General features: G+C 38.3%; 1 protein-coding gene across 1 annotated transcript in view; it reads left to right on the top strand.

Moving 5' to 3' along the window:
* The window catches only part of DTNBP1 (dystrobrevin binding protein 1), a 129,561-nt gene that overhangs the window by 25,463 nt on the left and 89,840 nt on the right, over nucleotides 1–14,258 (top strand). Inside the window, exon 5 of the mRNA XM_084872745.1 lies at nucleotides 2,235–2,367. Coding sequence (XP_084728871.1) covers nucleotides 2,235–2,367 — 133 coding nt within the window. The remainder of the gene's footprint in view (nucleotides 1–2,234; nucleotides 2,368–14,258) is intronic.

The raw sequence follows: 14,258 nt of genomic DNA, 5'->3' as shown, positions 1-14,258 counted from the left end.
GGATGTTGGAGAGCTGTCTTCAGCCCAATCCCACAGACCAGGATGGGGGACCTCCCTGGTGTACAAATTTGTGCACCAGGTCTCTAGTCTATATATAGCAAAGTGTCCCCCTCAGGAATTCAACTGGAGACCAGGAGTTCGATCGCTTCCTATGACATGTGTTGACCACCAGGGGGTGGTGCAGAACATGGTGGGTGGCCAGAGGCAGCAGTGGGGCATGGTGTACCGGTGGCAAGGGAAGGAGGAAGCGGGGAGGCGGGGAACCTGATTGGCCCTGATCGCAGGCCAGGCCTTGGGACCCTACCCATGCACAAATTTCATGCACCGGTACTCTAGTGTAGTATAAAAATGAGGCTACTAAAGTCAGCAATAATTTGGCTGGGGGGAGTTTAATTACCCCAAGTCCTGTCAAGTCACTTTGGGAGATAAGAGAAATAACTTGGACACATCTCTAATTCACTGTGAAACTTGCTTGTGTGCACCAGGAGATTTGTATGGGAATGTTATAGCAGGTTCTGTTGCAAGTTTAGGTAGTCCCTAAATCCATCTGCAGCTAGCATGTCAAATTTGTGGCTGGCGGGCTGCATGCCTTGTTTATTCTGATCTACAGAATAAATTATATTCTTTATAAAATCAAATACCATACAGCAGTGAAAATTAATAAACTATTATACTATCTCTACATTTATCAGCATGGATGAATCCCACAAACAAAATGCAATTAAGACTATATATATATTGATTTATTTATAGAGAGGAAGCGAGAGGGATAGAGAGTTATAAACATCTATGAGAGAGAAACATCAATCAGCCTCCTCCTGCACACCTCCTACTGGAAATGTGCCCACAACTAAGGAACATGCCCTTGACTAGAATCGAACCTGGGGCCCTTCAGTCTGCAGGCTGGCGCTGTATTCACTGAACCAAACCAGTTAGGGCAGGTATTTTGAATGCCACTTGAATAAAGTGTGGTGTCACCTTTCCAGCTTGTTGAGGCTTGTAGGTGAGAGATGATGTAGTTGAAAAACAATGGAAAGGTATGAGAACTGGGGATAGAGTGAGGAAACTAGGCAGCTTTCTGACTTCTTTATTGTAACTTAGTGCTTCTGCTTCAATATTTTGGATTTCCTACATTATTAAAATGTAGAAACAATTAGTTCAATATATAAATAATTTTACACCTTATTTTGTTATTTTTATTCCTCTAAAGCTCTTTCTTTAGACATATTCTGTAAGAATCAATTATGTTCATGTTTCAACTTATGTAGACTTTTAACCTTGGAACATGTAAATTATCTTTTTTTTCAAACTGTAACTTAACTGTGAACCCTGATTTACATATAAAACACAAGTGTAATTTTTTTTGTTATACAGTGAATTTTGCCATCTTTTATTATATTACTGTGTGGGTATCTTTCACAATTCTTGCTTATCATTGGTAATGTTTTCAAAAGATGACCTCTCCTTGTTCCTTCTAAATCTTATTCTAGGCTCTTTCCCCTAATACTCTGTTAAGAGCAAAACAAAATTGTCTGGGAGAAACTGATGTCTGTCATTTTCTTCAGTCTTCAGGAAAATAAATTAGAATTATTTTAGACTAGTCTAGTATTGCACCACCCTACTATTATCCTAATATTTTACATCTGAATTACTTCTTTGTTAACATAAATCCTTCTTTTCTCTTTCTGGAATTGAATAGTTGCCTCAATAATTTCTTCATATAAAAGAACCATTTACCTTATGCAATCTGTTCCTATTAAATGTAAATGAAATCAGTGTATTCTAAATGCATTAGGGGGCTTTTCTGTTAAGAATTCCTTTTGTGAAAGCAAATAATTACCTACAATTATGTTTTGGGTTGCTTTTTGTTTGTTTGTTTTTTCAGTTGTTAGTGGTAGTTTTTTGTTTTATTTTTCTAGATTTGGATTTTCAAATTCAGGGTTTACTTACAAAAGGGTATACTTAGAAGTGATTTCTAAGGTCATTTTGGAACTTTGTCTTCTCTGAATTAAGATGCACTGAGACAAGCAGTAATTTGAGATTTTCTATACTGAATATTAAATTGGTTGTTTTCTAAGAAAGAAAATAACTTTAGTCTTCTTTCTAGTGTCCTGTGACTTACAGTCAGTAGAGGGGTTTTTAAAGACAACATCAGCCAGCTCTCATTATGATGACTATAATTTCTTTGTGCTTAAAATCTGGTTTTACTTTACCCTTCCTCTTTTGTGCTGCAGCTGGTGGATAGCGAGGTGGTCATGCTTTCAGCACACTGGGAAAAAAAGAAGACGAGCCTAATAGAGTTACAGGAGCAGCTTCAGCAGCTTCCAGGTTTAATAGCAGATTTAGAATCCATGACAGCAAATCTGAGTAAGTTTCTTGTTTGTATCTGTACATTACCTTTAGGAATTAAAATAATTTGGACTGGACCTGGTATAATTTCAAAACTTTCTAAGATTATATTAAATTCTTGGTTAATAGAATTTTTTAGAAAGTGGTATGTTCTAGTTAATTCCATATTCTGATTTAAGGATTAGACAGAAAATGATTTAAAGTTTAGAAATGATTTCTAAAATATACATCAGTAGTTTTTTCTGGCTCAGCTCAGCTCAGAAAACACAATTATAGTATTTTCGATTTTTAAAAGTGACAGGATTATTTTTGTGACATTAGCTCTTTGTTAAAAGTATAAGTATGGCAAATAAAAGGGATTACAGTGACTTTGTCCCGACTATGGTACCGTGTTTCCCCGAAAATAAGACCTACTTACAGGTTTCCTTCTGAGTGAAATATAAGGCATCCCCCAAAAATAAGGCCCCCGCTAGGCTAAACATTAGAGATTTGGTCCACTGATCCTGAAAGAAATGGAGTCACAAGAAATTCACCAGGAAATTCAGGAATTGGATTGTTATGATGATGTTCCAGAAGGTGATGACATGATTGTCATTGAATAAATGAGTAAGTTCTTGATACTGTAGGATTCACAGTTTGTCTGGTTTGTGTTGACAACTACCGTACTACCATACCGTATACAGGTAATAAATTTCCTTTATTTTCATTTAACAATAAATGTGTACCGTATTCTTCTACATGGAAAAATAAGACATCCCCTGAAAATAAAACTTAGCGCATTTTTGGGAGCAAAAATTAATATAAGACACTGTCTTGTTTTCAGGGAAACAGGGTATATACCATGGTAGTTGTTGCTTTTCAAATTAGGTCTGCTTAGCATCAAGTCTTATAGTATGCTTTTTTTTTTCTTTCCCTCTTCAAACTGAAAAGAGATCAAACAAATCCACTTACCAGAGGGTATCTGTTTGACTAAAGTTGTACCTTGTGGAAGTTTATATTTTTTGGTATTTGTTTTTTGTTTTATTGCAATAAATTTTGCTGATATTCTTTATTTCTTGAGCTTATATTTAGAAAATTAACATTTATGTTTGACAATGCTACATCCTAGGATAATATTATGGCTTACTACTTTCTAACTAAGCTTGAGGTCTTAAGGGTTAAGAGCTGTCTGCAGAGAAGATAACATTTTGAGCTAATAATCTGGTCAGATCCAGAAGCTGCTTGGTTTCCACAATAGAATATCCAGCCAGCCCTAAAGAGATGTAGACATGGTAAGCAGGCTATGCTAAGGCTTGCAGCAACCATTTGTAACCAGGTGGTGGCTGTTGTGTAACAGAAATAGATAGCACTTCTGACTAGGTGGTGTGGTTATACAATTTTGGCAAGCCTGTGGGTTATAAAAGCGGAAATTCCTTTGACACCTGAAGTGTCTCATGCTGAGCTTTAGAGTGATCTCAGCCTTGCAGATGCCAGCACAGATTAAAGAATATTTTTGTCTGTCTGCCAGGGAGTGATAGCTGAAAATTCTGGCACCCTCTTAAAGGGCCAGCACACAAAATTCCCTGTGGAGCCACTCACCTTGTGCTACAGCAGCAGGAGGGTGAAGTGGACTGGAGTTGTGAGAGCAGAAGACAGGACTGGAGACTGGGGGATAGAGCTCAGAAGTCAGACACCCCAAGTTTTTTGGGCTGAGTTATTCTTTTATGCAGCTCAGGACATTTTCCCCACAGAGACATTTGCCTTGCCTAAGGGGAAGACAGTCAACACACCTTATTGGAAAACACCTTGTTCTGAGGTGATTTAAGAGATTAAAAGTAACAATTAGCTTTCAGGCAGAAGCAACTGCCCCACCCTGTTGAAAAAAAACCTCTCACCTCACCTCAGGAGGATTGCCTGGGGGGCAATTCAAGTCAGAACCCTATTGGCCTATAGGCAGAGGCCTTCTCTGGAGGCTTTGAGTTTTTGCCCGATCTAATTAGTCAGAAACAACCTTTAACACTCTCCTACACTAGAGATTGAGAGGTATAGAGGATCTACCTAATACATAGATACAAACCCAAACAGATAGTCAAAATAAGGAGACAAAGAAACAATCCCCAAATGAAAGGACTAGAGAATTCTCCAGAAGAAGAGATAAATAAGCAGAGTTAAGAAAATTATCTGAAACAGAGTTCAGAGTAATGATGTAAAGATGCTCAACAGCATGAAAAAAAGATATAGTAACTATGAAAAAGCACAATCTGAGGTAAAAAAATGGCATAGCACAAATAAAGAACACATTGAAAGGAATACATAGCAGATTAGGGGAAGCTGAGGATTGAATCAGTGAATTAGAAGACAGAATTGAAAATATCACTCAATCAGAGAACCAAACAGAAAAAACAACTAAAACACAGGAGGACAGCTTAAGGGAGCTGTAGGACAATGTGAAACATAACAATATTAGAATAGCAGGTGTGGCAGAAGAGACAGAAAGGGAGAAAGGTATAGAGAATGTGTTTAAAGACATAATGGCAGAAAACATCCCTAACTTGGTAAAGGACAAAGTCACACAAGTTCAGGAGGCACAGAGAACTCCAAGCAAAAAGAACCCAAACATGCCCATGCCCAGACACATCACAATTAAAATGCCAAAAATTAAAGACAAAGAGAAAATCTTAAAAGTAGCAAGAGAAAAGTGTTACCTACAAAGGAGTTCCCAAAAGGCTGACATCTGATTTCTCATCAGAAACTTTACAGGCCAGAAGGCAATGGCATGAAGTACTCAAGGTAATGGAAAATAAAGATATGAGACCAAGATTACTATATCCAGCAAGACTATCATTCAAAATAGATGGTCAAATAAAGAGCTTCCCAGACAAAAAAAAAAAAAAAAAAAAAAAAAAAAGGCTAAAGGAGTACATCACCACCAAGTACCCTTACAAGAAATGCTAAAGGTGCTGCTATAATGTAAAGAAGAAACAGAGCCAAAACCAGTTTGGCTCAGTGGATAGAGCATCGGCCTGCGGACTGAAAGGTCCCAGGTTCGACTTCGGTCAAGGGCACGTACATTGGTTTCGGGCACATCCCCAATAGGGGGAGGGAGTGCAAGAGGCAGCTGATTGATGTTTCTCTCTCATCAATGTTTCTAATTCTCTATCTCTCTCCCCTCCTCTCTGTAAAAAATCAATAAAATATATATTTTTTTAAAATAAGAAGAAACAGAGAGAGAAACCTAGCTATACAGAATTCAAATGATAATAAATAAGTACCTATCAATAATAACATGATTAGGTCTTATGGGTAAGAAGATAAGAATACCCTAACATCTCTTCCTGTTTTTCAGTATCATCCTTTTTTTTTTTTTTTTTTTTTTTTTTAAGCAAAACAAAAATGATTTACAAAACAATTAGCAAATCCTAAAACAGGTTTGTTTGCTTTTTTCTGTGTGAATAAAGTTACCTGGATGATATTTGGAATGCTGTTGCTCATTAATAGTATGTTACAGTTTGTTAGGTGCTTTACTCTTCCTACGAGTCCTACAAAATTAGTTTTATTATTCCCTACTTTACAGAGAAGGAAAGTAAGGTTTGGGGGGGGCTGTGATTTGCTCTGTGCCACAAACAGTGTGGATCCAGGATCCCAACTACAGTGATGAGTCCCATTGGGGGATGAGGCAGTTAGGATAACAGCTTTAAGTAGACCTTAGGAAGTGTATTCACAAAGCCCTGGTTGTTAATTTTTTTTTTTTCTGGTGTTATTTGTTTGTTATTTTTGAAGGGAGGGCATGGAAAAAATATCCTGTGATTTAGAAGAAAGGTGAAATAACTGTGGTTGTCCTCTGCATTTTTGCGTTCTTGGGGGTATAGGCATGACCCTTTTTAAGTCTTTGATAATTAACTGATGGAAAAATAGCTTCCAAGGTACGTTGCATTTTCTTTTCAGACACTTTCTTTTAGCTTATTTATGTTCCTGCATCTCTTTGAGTTGCTGCTTTTCATTGGTTGTATATTTCTTTGCAGAGATATTCTTCTATGATAACCCCCCTTTTTTTTTGCCAACTTAGATTAAATTCTGTTTAGAGATGTGCTTTGTTTGATACCACTCTGTTGATTAAATGCATTTTCCATTCTTCTAATTATTTTCATAGTTAATTCTTCTTAGGAAATGCAGTTTATATACATCTTTCTTAAAATAGAAATTATTGTATTTTCATTCTCAATTAGAATTCTATTATCCTGAAAAAATTTTTTAGTTAGTGATCTATGACCTTCCTCTTTAGAAACTGCATCATGGTTTCTTAAATGAATGGGGTGGGCTTCCCAAATGCTCACTTGAATTATCTGTCTGTTAATCTGAGGACTTAACCATAACATAAGATCAGGAGGCAGACCTGTGTCTAACCCATCTAGAGCTATTTTTGGAGAGTTAATTCTTAGAAGATACCTCTAAAATATGGTTGGTTTTTATATTTATTGCCAATCTAAATATCAGTAGCATTTGAAATACATGCTATCTTTGTGTTTTAACCTATTGCTGTTATTTGTCTGATATTTCTATTTAGTGATGAATGACTGTAGAAGATAGCGGCAAGTCAGAACTGGAGTTCAAGAGACCTAGTATTTGTTGACCTACAATAAGCTATAGAGAGATGTTTTGAAAATGTGACTTTTAGATAAGCAACTTAAAGCTTATTGGAATTAGTGCTGCTGTTCTTTACAGGAGTCATATTTTGAATCCAAATTTGTTGGGATAACTTCTATAAACATATACCTATCCTATCTAATAAAAGAGTAATATTCAAATTGACCATACTTCTGCTACACCCACAAACCACGCCCACCAGCCAATCAGAGCAAGTATGCAAATAAACCCAACCTAGATGGCTACAGCCACAGAGAGCAGAAGGGAGGCTTGGGTTGCCCTGGCAACAGAGGAAGCCAAGCTTTCCACCTGCCCTTGCAGGCCTAGACCTCTACTCAAAGATACAAAGTTTTAATTATTGAAGGTAAACAAATCCAAACAGAAATGGCTGCAGCTAAAAAGTTTCAATTGTAGAAGATACATAAATCCCAGATACCGGGGTCTCTGCTTGGGTCGCCAGGGGATGTGGCTGGCCTGCAAACAACCACAGGCCCCTCACCCAGGCCACCCCACACCCCAAAGGAACCCCTACCCTGATCCGGGACACCCTTCAGGGCAAACCAGCCAGCCCCGACCCATGCACTAGACCTCTATCCTATCCCATGTGGTCAAAGATCCTGCCCCCATGTGGCCACAGATGGCCACCATAAGATGGCCAGCAGGGGAGGGCAGTTGAGAGGGACCAGGCCTACAAGGAAGGGCAGTTGGGGCAATCAAGCCTGCAGGGGAGGGCAATTAGGGGTGACCAGGCTGACAGAGGAGGGAAGTTGGGGGTGACCAGGCCTGCAGGGAAAGGCAGTTGGGTGGGACCCAGGCCTGCAGGAGATAGCAGTTGGGGGGGGGGGGGGGATCAGGCCTGCAGGGGAGGGCAGTTAGGGGTGACCAGGCCTGCAGCAGAGCAGTTAGGCATCAATCAGGCTGGCAGCAGAGTGGTTAGGGGGTGATCAGGCTGGCAAGCAAAAGCAGTTAGGGGCAACTAGGAAAGCAGGCAGGCAGGCGAGCAGCTGTGCCAAGAGTCCTGGATTGTGAGAGGGATGTCCGACTGCCACCAGGATCAGGCCTAAACGGGCTGTTGGACATCCCTTGAGCGGTCCCAGATTAGAGAGGGTGCAGGCTGGGCTGAGGAACACCCCCCTTTTGTGCACGAATTTCGTGCACCAGGCCTCTAGTCCATATATATATATATATATATATATATATATATATATATATATATATATGAGCTTAAGTGTCCATCCGACTGGTAGCTATGATGTGCACTGACCAACAGGAGGCAAATGCTTGATGCAGAGGCTGCGGTTATGCTTACTGGCCATATAAGAAATGGCACTGTGGACCTGATGCTGACAAACCAATACTCTGCTTACCCCAAATGGGACACAGGCCCCACCACCAACCTGGAGCAACAGCCCACCAAATCGCAGCCATCACTGCCAAGACCTCCATGGTGCAAAAATGTGACCCACAGCCCAGCCTAGCCTGTAAACAGTGGCTATGGGCGCCTGGTAATGACACCATCTAGCAATGCCTGGCTTTCTCTCCCTAGTGACAAGCCATTTAAAAATAAATGACACTATGGACCTGGCGCTGACAAACCAACACTTGGCTTCCCCCAAGTGGGACCCAGACCCTTCCACCACCCTGGAGTGACATCCACCAAACCACAGCCAACCCTGCAAGACTCTATTGCGCAAAATGCAGCCCACAGCCTAGCCCAGCCCAAAACGGTCACTGTGGGTGCCAGGTACTGACATCACATAGGTCATATAACAATGCCCAGCTTCCTCTCCCTAGCAACTAACCTTGGAGTTTCTTCAACCCAAGAACAAGACTTGCTTTATAGCCAGGTGCAAACATTTAACCAAATGTCTGTGAAGCGTTTTCATGTGCCTCATCTCATTTGATCCTCACAGAAGTCCTGGAGTAGGTACATAGGAAACTTGGTAGAATCCTATTTTCTTTTCATTAGCTGGAAAATGGAGATTTAGAATGTTTAGAAACTTGACCTGACTGAAAAGAAATAAGAAATGGTGGAACTTGAAAATGACTTCAGGTTTTCTCACTGCACAGAATACAGTCAAACACTGCTGCAGTTAAATATTTTACCCTTTGTTCTCCCTCCATGATCTATAAGAATAATCTGCTTCATGTTGATATTTATTGTTGTGTTGCTGCAATTACCTGAAGGAGAAGTTGGGGTTCTTCACTGGTTTGGAAAAAGTTTGGCTAAATCAGAAAGCAGCTCTAATTAAGCTCTTGCTGGCACCAATCGCATACGTGTGTTTCCCTCTGTCATTGTCGATAATGAATTTGTTGAGACTTCTATTATAGAGAAAGGGCAAATAGCTATATTAAAATATTTCTTCTAATTAATTTCCTTTCAATGTGCATGAATCTGTGCACCAGGCCTCTAATATCAATATAATTTATGAATTCATTTTGATGAATTTATGCATCATTATTAGGTACTAGAAACACTTTGTGTTTTAAATATTAATTCAAATATTGTATTATTTTATTTTTTTGGTAGCCTCAAAATATCTTATCACCTGAATACCTTGATATAATATTATAAGGCAATAGTAAAAAATAAAAAGAAAATAATAACTAACCTCTGTTTACTCACATGATTCCCTTAACTTCTTTGAACTTTTTACCTTTTCACCGTTGTATCTATTACCCTCCATTTGCCAGGCAACTTAACTCTGTTCTCTAGAGAGTCTGCTTTTATTAAAGAATAACAGCTTTATATGATGTGAGCAGTTTGAAACTTTGATGAAGCTTTGGCTTCATTATCCTATAGTTTAAATATAATGCCTAATTACTTAATCCCTCAGGAATTATTAAGTAAGAATGGATAATCCATTCATGTTGGTTGTTTTTTAATGGGGTGTGACCATCCAGCTTATAAAAGCCTGTGTAATATAAAGCTTGTTATTAAAAAGTAAAATAAAATAAAGGTATGCTGGGAACTGGAAAATAAGGGATATAAACTAACTTGTGGATCTAGGTTTGAATCCCAATCCCACAACTTATTTTTGTGAAATGCCAAGCAGGTTTCTTAACTGCTCCAAGCTTTAGTTTCTTCATCTGCAGAATGAGGATGAGAATACCTTACCTGCTTCATAGGGTATTTATAGGGTCAAATGATAGATGTAAAGTACTCAGTAGAGTGCCCATACATATTTAGGCATCTGCTGAGTGTCATGTGCTGCTTGTAGGCTCTGGGGATATAGCAGTAAGACAGGGCGCCTGCCATCAAGGTGCTCACATTCTAGTGGGAGTTTCTCTAGTTTTTACAAATTTATAAATCCATTGTTCTTTGACAGAGGGCTCGGATGGGTGTTATGCAATTTAGCTTGTCTTGCAAAATAGTTCAGAATGAAAAACCACAGAATGAAGTGTGATGAGATGAACAATGTAGTCTTCTGTGCATTGGAAGGATAAATGGAATGTTGTCTAGATTCTATATACTTTTCCATGCTGTGTAATTACCATAGTGTAAAACGACTGAAATGTTTCAAAAGTATTTATTGAATTCTCTTGGACTTCCACTAGAGGGTAGTCAAATGCTATTCCTTTATTGAAATTTAACCTATAGAGTTTAAACTGAATTTTCTCTATTGCCTAGTTTATTTTTTATGACCTACTTTAAAAAGACTTACCTTAATCTAGACAGTAGATTCTGTTAGTTTATAAATAACAAAGTGCTGTAAGAAAATGTATTTGTAGCTTTTAAAAACTCTGACCTAAACTGATATATTACTTTTTTGCTTTCTTCTATACAGAATCTGAGAGAGCATCTGGCAGGGAGACTGTCACAGTTCTGTGTTTCATAAGCTAGATTATCTTTTGTTCAGGTTACTTTCTGAGAAAAAACCCTTTAAGAAGCACATTAACTCTCTTTAGATACTTGTATTATACTAAATGATCTAATTTGTTTCATAATGACTTTTGTAGGTTAATCCACTTATTACCATACAGTCATTACTGGATTACCTTATTAGATAAAAGAGTAATGTAAGCATCTAAAGAATCTTGTGGTCTTTTAGTACCTGGCCTCTGTGACCTATGGATTTGTAGTTGAAGATTTTTTTGTTCCTTTAGGGTAATTATTTTTGTTAGAAAAGTACTCATCAAGTGTGAAATTATTAGGTTTAGCATGCTGCTTCATTTTTCATATATCATTAATTACACTACATATAGTAACATTTGAAACAAATGGCTCAAAAAAAAATTCCAAACAGAATCGCCCTTCCTCTGGGATAGCCTTCTCACAAAGATTTGTGAAGCTCTTTCCTGCACAGCTGTCAGGCATTCCCAAATGGCTTTTCACAATAAATTCCAGCGATCTTCTCTACTGATCACTAAATGAGACATATGTTGTTGTTACAGTGAGCAAAATGGTGAGATCTGAGCTTCTTATAAAGGTGTATATGTGTCCATGGAGGTCTGCTAGTGTTTCATGTACATGCATTCTAAGTTTGGTTGCCAAATTTACTCATATATGTAACTCATTTTGAAATAGGCAATGAGTAGGTTGTGACAGGAAAATTAATTTATGACCATTAAAACTCACTATAAAATATTCAAAATGTACTTCATATACATGGTTGTAACATTTAAAGAAAATTTTTAAGTTTTTAATGTATAAAGGGAAGAAAATTTATTTTTTTTAATGCATTTCTCCTATATGTTATTATTAACTTCAGCCTGTTTAAGAGTTAAAAATGGAAAATTCTCTTTGCTTTTACAGTTTTAACTTACTGATAAAGGGGGCTGGTTTGACACACTAATAAAATACCATAATACCTAAGTTCTCTTCCCATTATTAATTTGTTCTTTTACAAAATTTAGCATAAATTAGATGAACATGAATCATAGATTTGCTTTCTTGGTTATTATTTTACTTAGAGTTATAGACTCATTCTGCCACCAGAAATCATTCTTAATTCAATTCAACAGACTAGGTATTCGATATTAGGAGATACAAGATGCAAAAAATACAATTGTTACCCTTAGACCCTTTCTACTTCCTGAAAGAGATGATAGAACACAAGTAGATGTATAATGTCAGTTAGAATGTGAGCCTATATAGGTACGTGGAAGCACAGAAGAGGAAGAGAGCTCTGGGGGCTGGAGGAGGCGATAGCACTGAGAAGGGAACTCTGGTTGGACAGTGGAGGCAAGCAGGGGCGTCTCAGACAAGCAGGACTATTCTGAGAATAATGAGTCCTGAAGCAAAGTCATAATGAGATTGGAAAAGAGGTTGTGGCCAGGGGGTGATAGATCCCTGAATGCTAAGCTACGGAGTTAAACTGGATTCTTCAAGTACTTGCGAACCTTTGAAACTTTTTGCTTATTTTTTATTTTTATTCATTTATTTTTAAATCTTTATTGTTGAGAGTATTACAGATGTCCTACTTCCTCCCCCATTGCCTCCCTCCACCCGGTCCTCTCCCACCTCCCACCACCACCCCCTCCCCAGGCCTTCACCACCCTATTGTCTGTATTCATAGGTAATGGGTATATGCATGTAAGATCTTTGGTTAATATCTTCCTGCCCCCATGTTTTGTTCATTAGTTTTCTTGTTCATTTATTTGAATTTTTACATTCAATTGTTAATAGATACATATTTATTGCCATTTTATTGTTCATATTTTTTATCTTTTCTTCTCCATCTCTCCCCCCCACCCCTTCTTCTTCCTCTTCCTCTTCTTAAAGAATACCCTTCAAGTCCTAGCTGGTTTGGCTCAATGGATAGAGCATTGCCCTGCAGACCAAAGGGTCCCTGGTTCCATTCCGGTCAAGGGTACATACCTTGGTTGCAGGCTCTTTCCTGGCCTGACTTGGTTGGGGCTCGTGCAGAAGGCAATCAATTGATGTGTTTCTCTCACATCAATGTTTCTGTCTTTCCCTCTCTTTTCCACTTTCCCTAAAAATCAATGGAAAAGTATCCTCGGGTGAGAATTAAAAAAAAAAAAAAAGAATACCCTTCAACATTTCATGTGGTACTGATTTGGTGGTGATGAACTCCTTTGCTTTTGCTTGTCTATGAAGCTCTTTATCTAACCTTCAATTCTAAATGATAGCTTTGCTGGGTAGAGTAATTTTGGTAGTACCGTGTTTTCCTAAAATAAGACATCCTCCGAAAATAAGACCTACTTACAGATTTCCTTCTGAGTGAAATATAAGGCATCCCCCAAAAACAAGGCCTCCCCCACGCTCTGTCTCAGAATGCTATTGCTAAACTTGAGAGATTTGGTCCACTGATTCTGAAAGAAATGGAGTCACAAGAAATTCACCAGGAAATTCAGGAATTGGATTGGTATGATGATGTTCCAGAAGATGATGACATGATTGTCATTGAATAAATGAGTAAATTCTTGATACTGTAGGATTCACAGTTTGTCTGGTTTGTGTTGACAACTACCATACTACCGTACCGTATACAGGTAATAAATTTCCTTTATTTTCATTTAACAATAAATGTGTACCGTATTCTTCTTCATGGAAAAATAAGATATCCCCTGAAAATAAGACCTAGTGCATCTTTGGGAGCAAAAATTAATATAAGACACTGTCTTATTTTCAGGGAAACAGGGAAGTAGGTCCTTGCTATTCATCATTTTGAATATTTCTTGCCACTCCCTTCTGGCCTGCAAAGTTTCTATTGAGAAATCAGCTGACAGTTATATGGGCCCTCCCTTCTAGATAACTTATTTCTTTTTTTCTTGCTGCTTTTAAGATTCTTTCTTTGTTTTTAACCCTTGGCATTTTCATTATGATGTGTCTTGGTATGAGCTTCTTTGGGTTCCTCTTATTTGGGACTCTTTGTGCTTCTTGGACTAGTAAGTCTATTTCTTTCAACAGGTAGGGGAATTTTTCTGTCATTATTTCTTCAAATAGGTTTTCAATATCTTGCTCTCTCTTCTCCTTCTCGCACCCCCATAATGCAAATGTTGGTATGCTTAAGGTTGTCACAGAGGCTTCTTAAACTGTCTTCATTTTTTTTTCTCTTCTGATTAGGTATTTCCTCATATTCTAAATCATTGATTTGATTCTTGGAATCATCTACTCTACTGTTGAATCCCTCTAAATTATTCTTAACTGGAGGCCCAGTGCAAGAAATTCATGCATGGGTAGGGTCCCTAGGCCTGGCCAGCAATCAGGGTTGATTGGGGCCTTCCTTTCCCTGAGTGCCAGCTGCCGGCCAGGGCTTTCCTTCATTCCGCACTTCCCCCTGGTGGTCAGTGCATGTCATAGAGAGTGGTCGAACTTCCGA

Source organism: Pipistrellus hanaki (assembly GCF_964339955.1).
Source record: "Pipistrellus hanaki genome assembly, chromosome: 2".
Taxonomy (NCBI): domain Eukaryota; kingdom Metazoa; phylum Chordata; class Mammalia; order Chiroptera; family Vespertilionidae; genus Pipistrellus; species Pipistrellus hanaki.
This window is presented reverse-complemented; position numbering and strand designations above follow the sequence as displayed.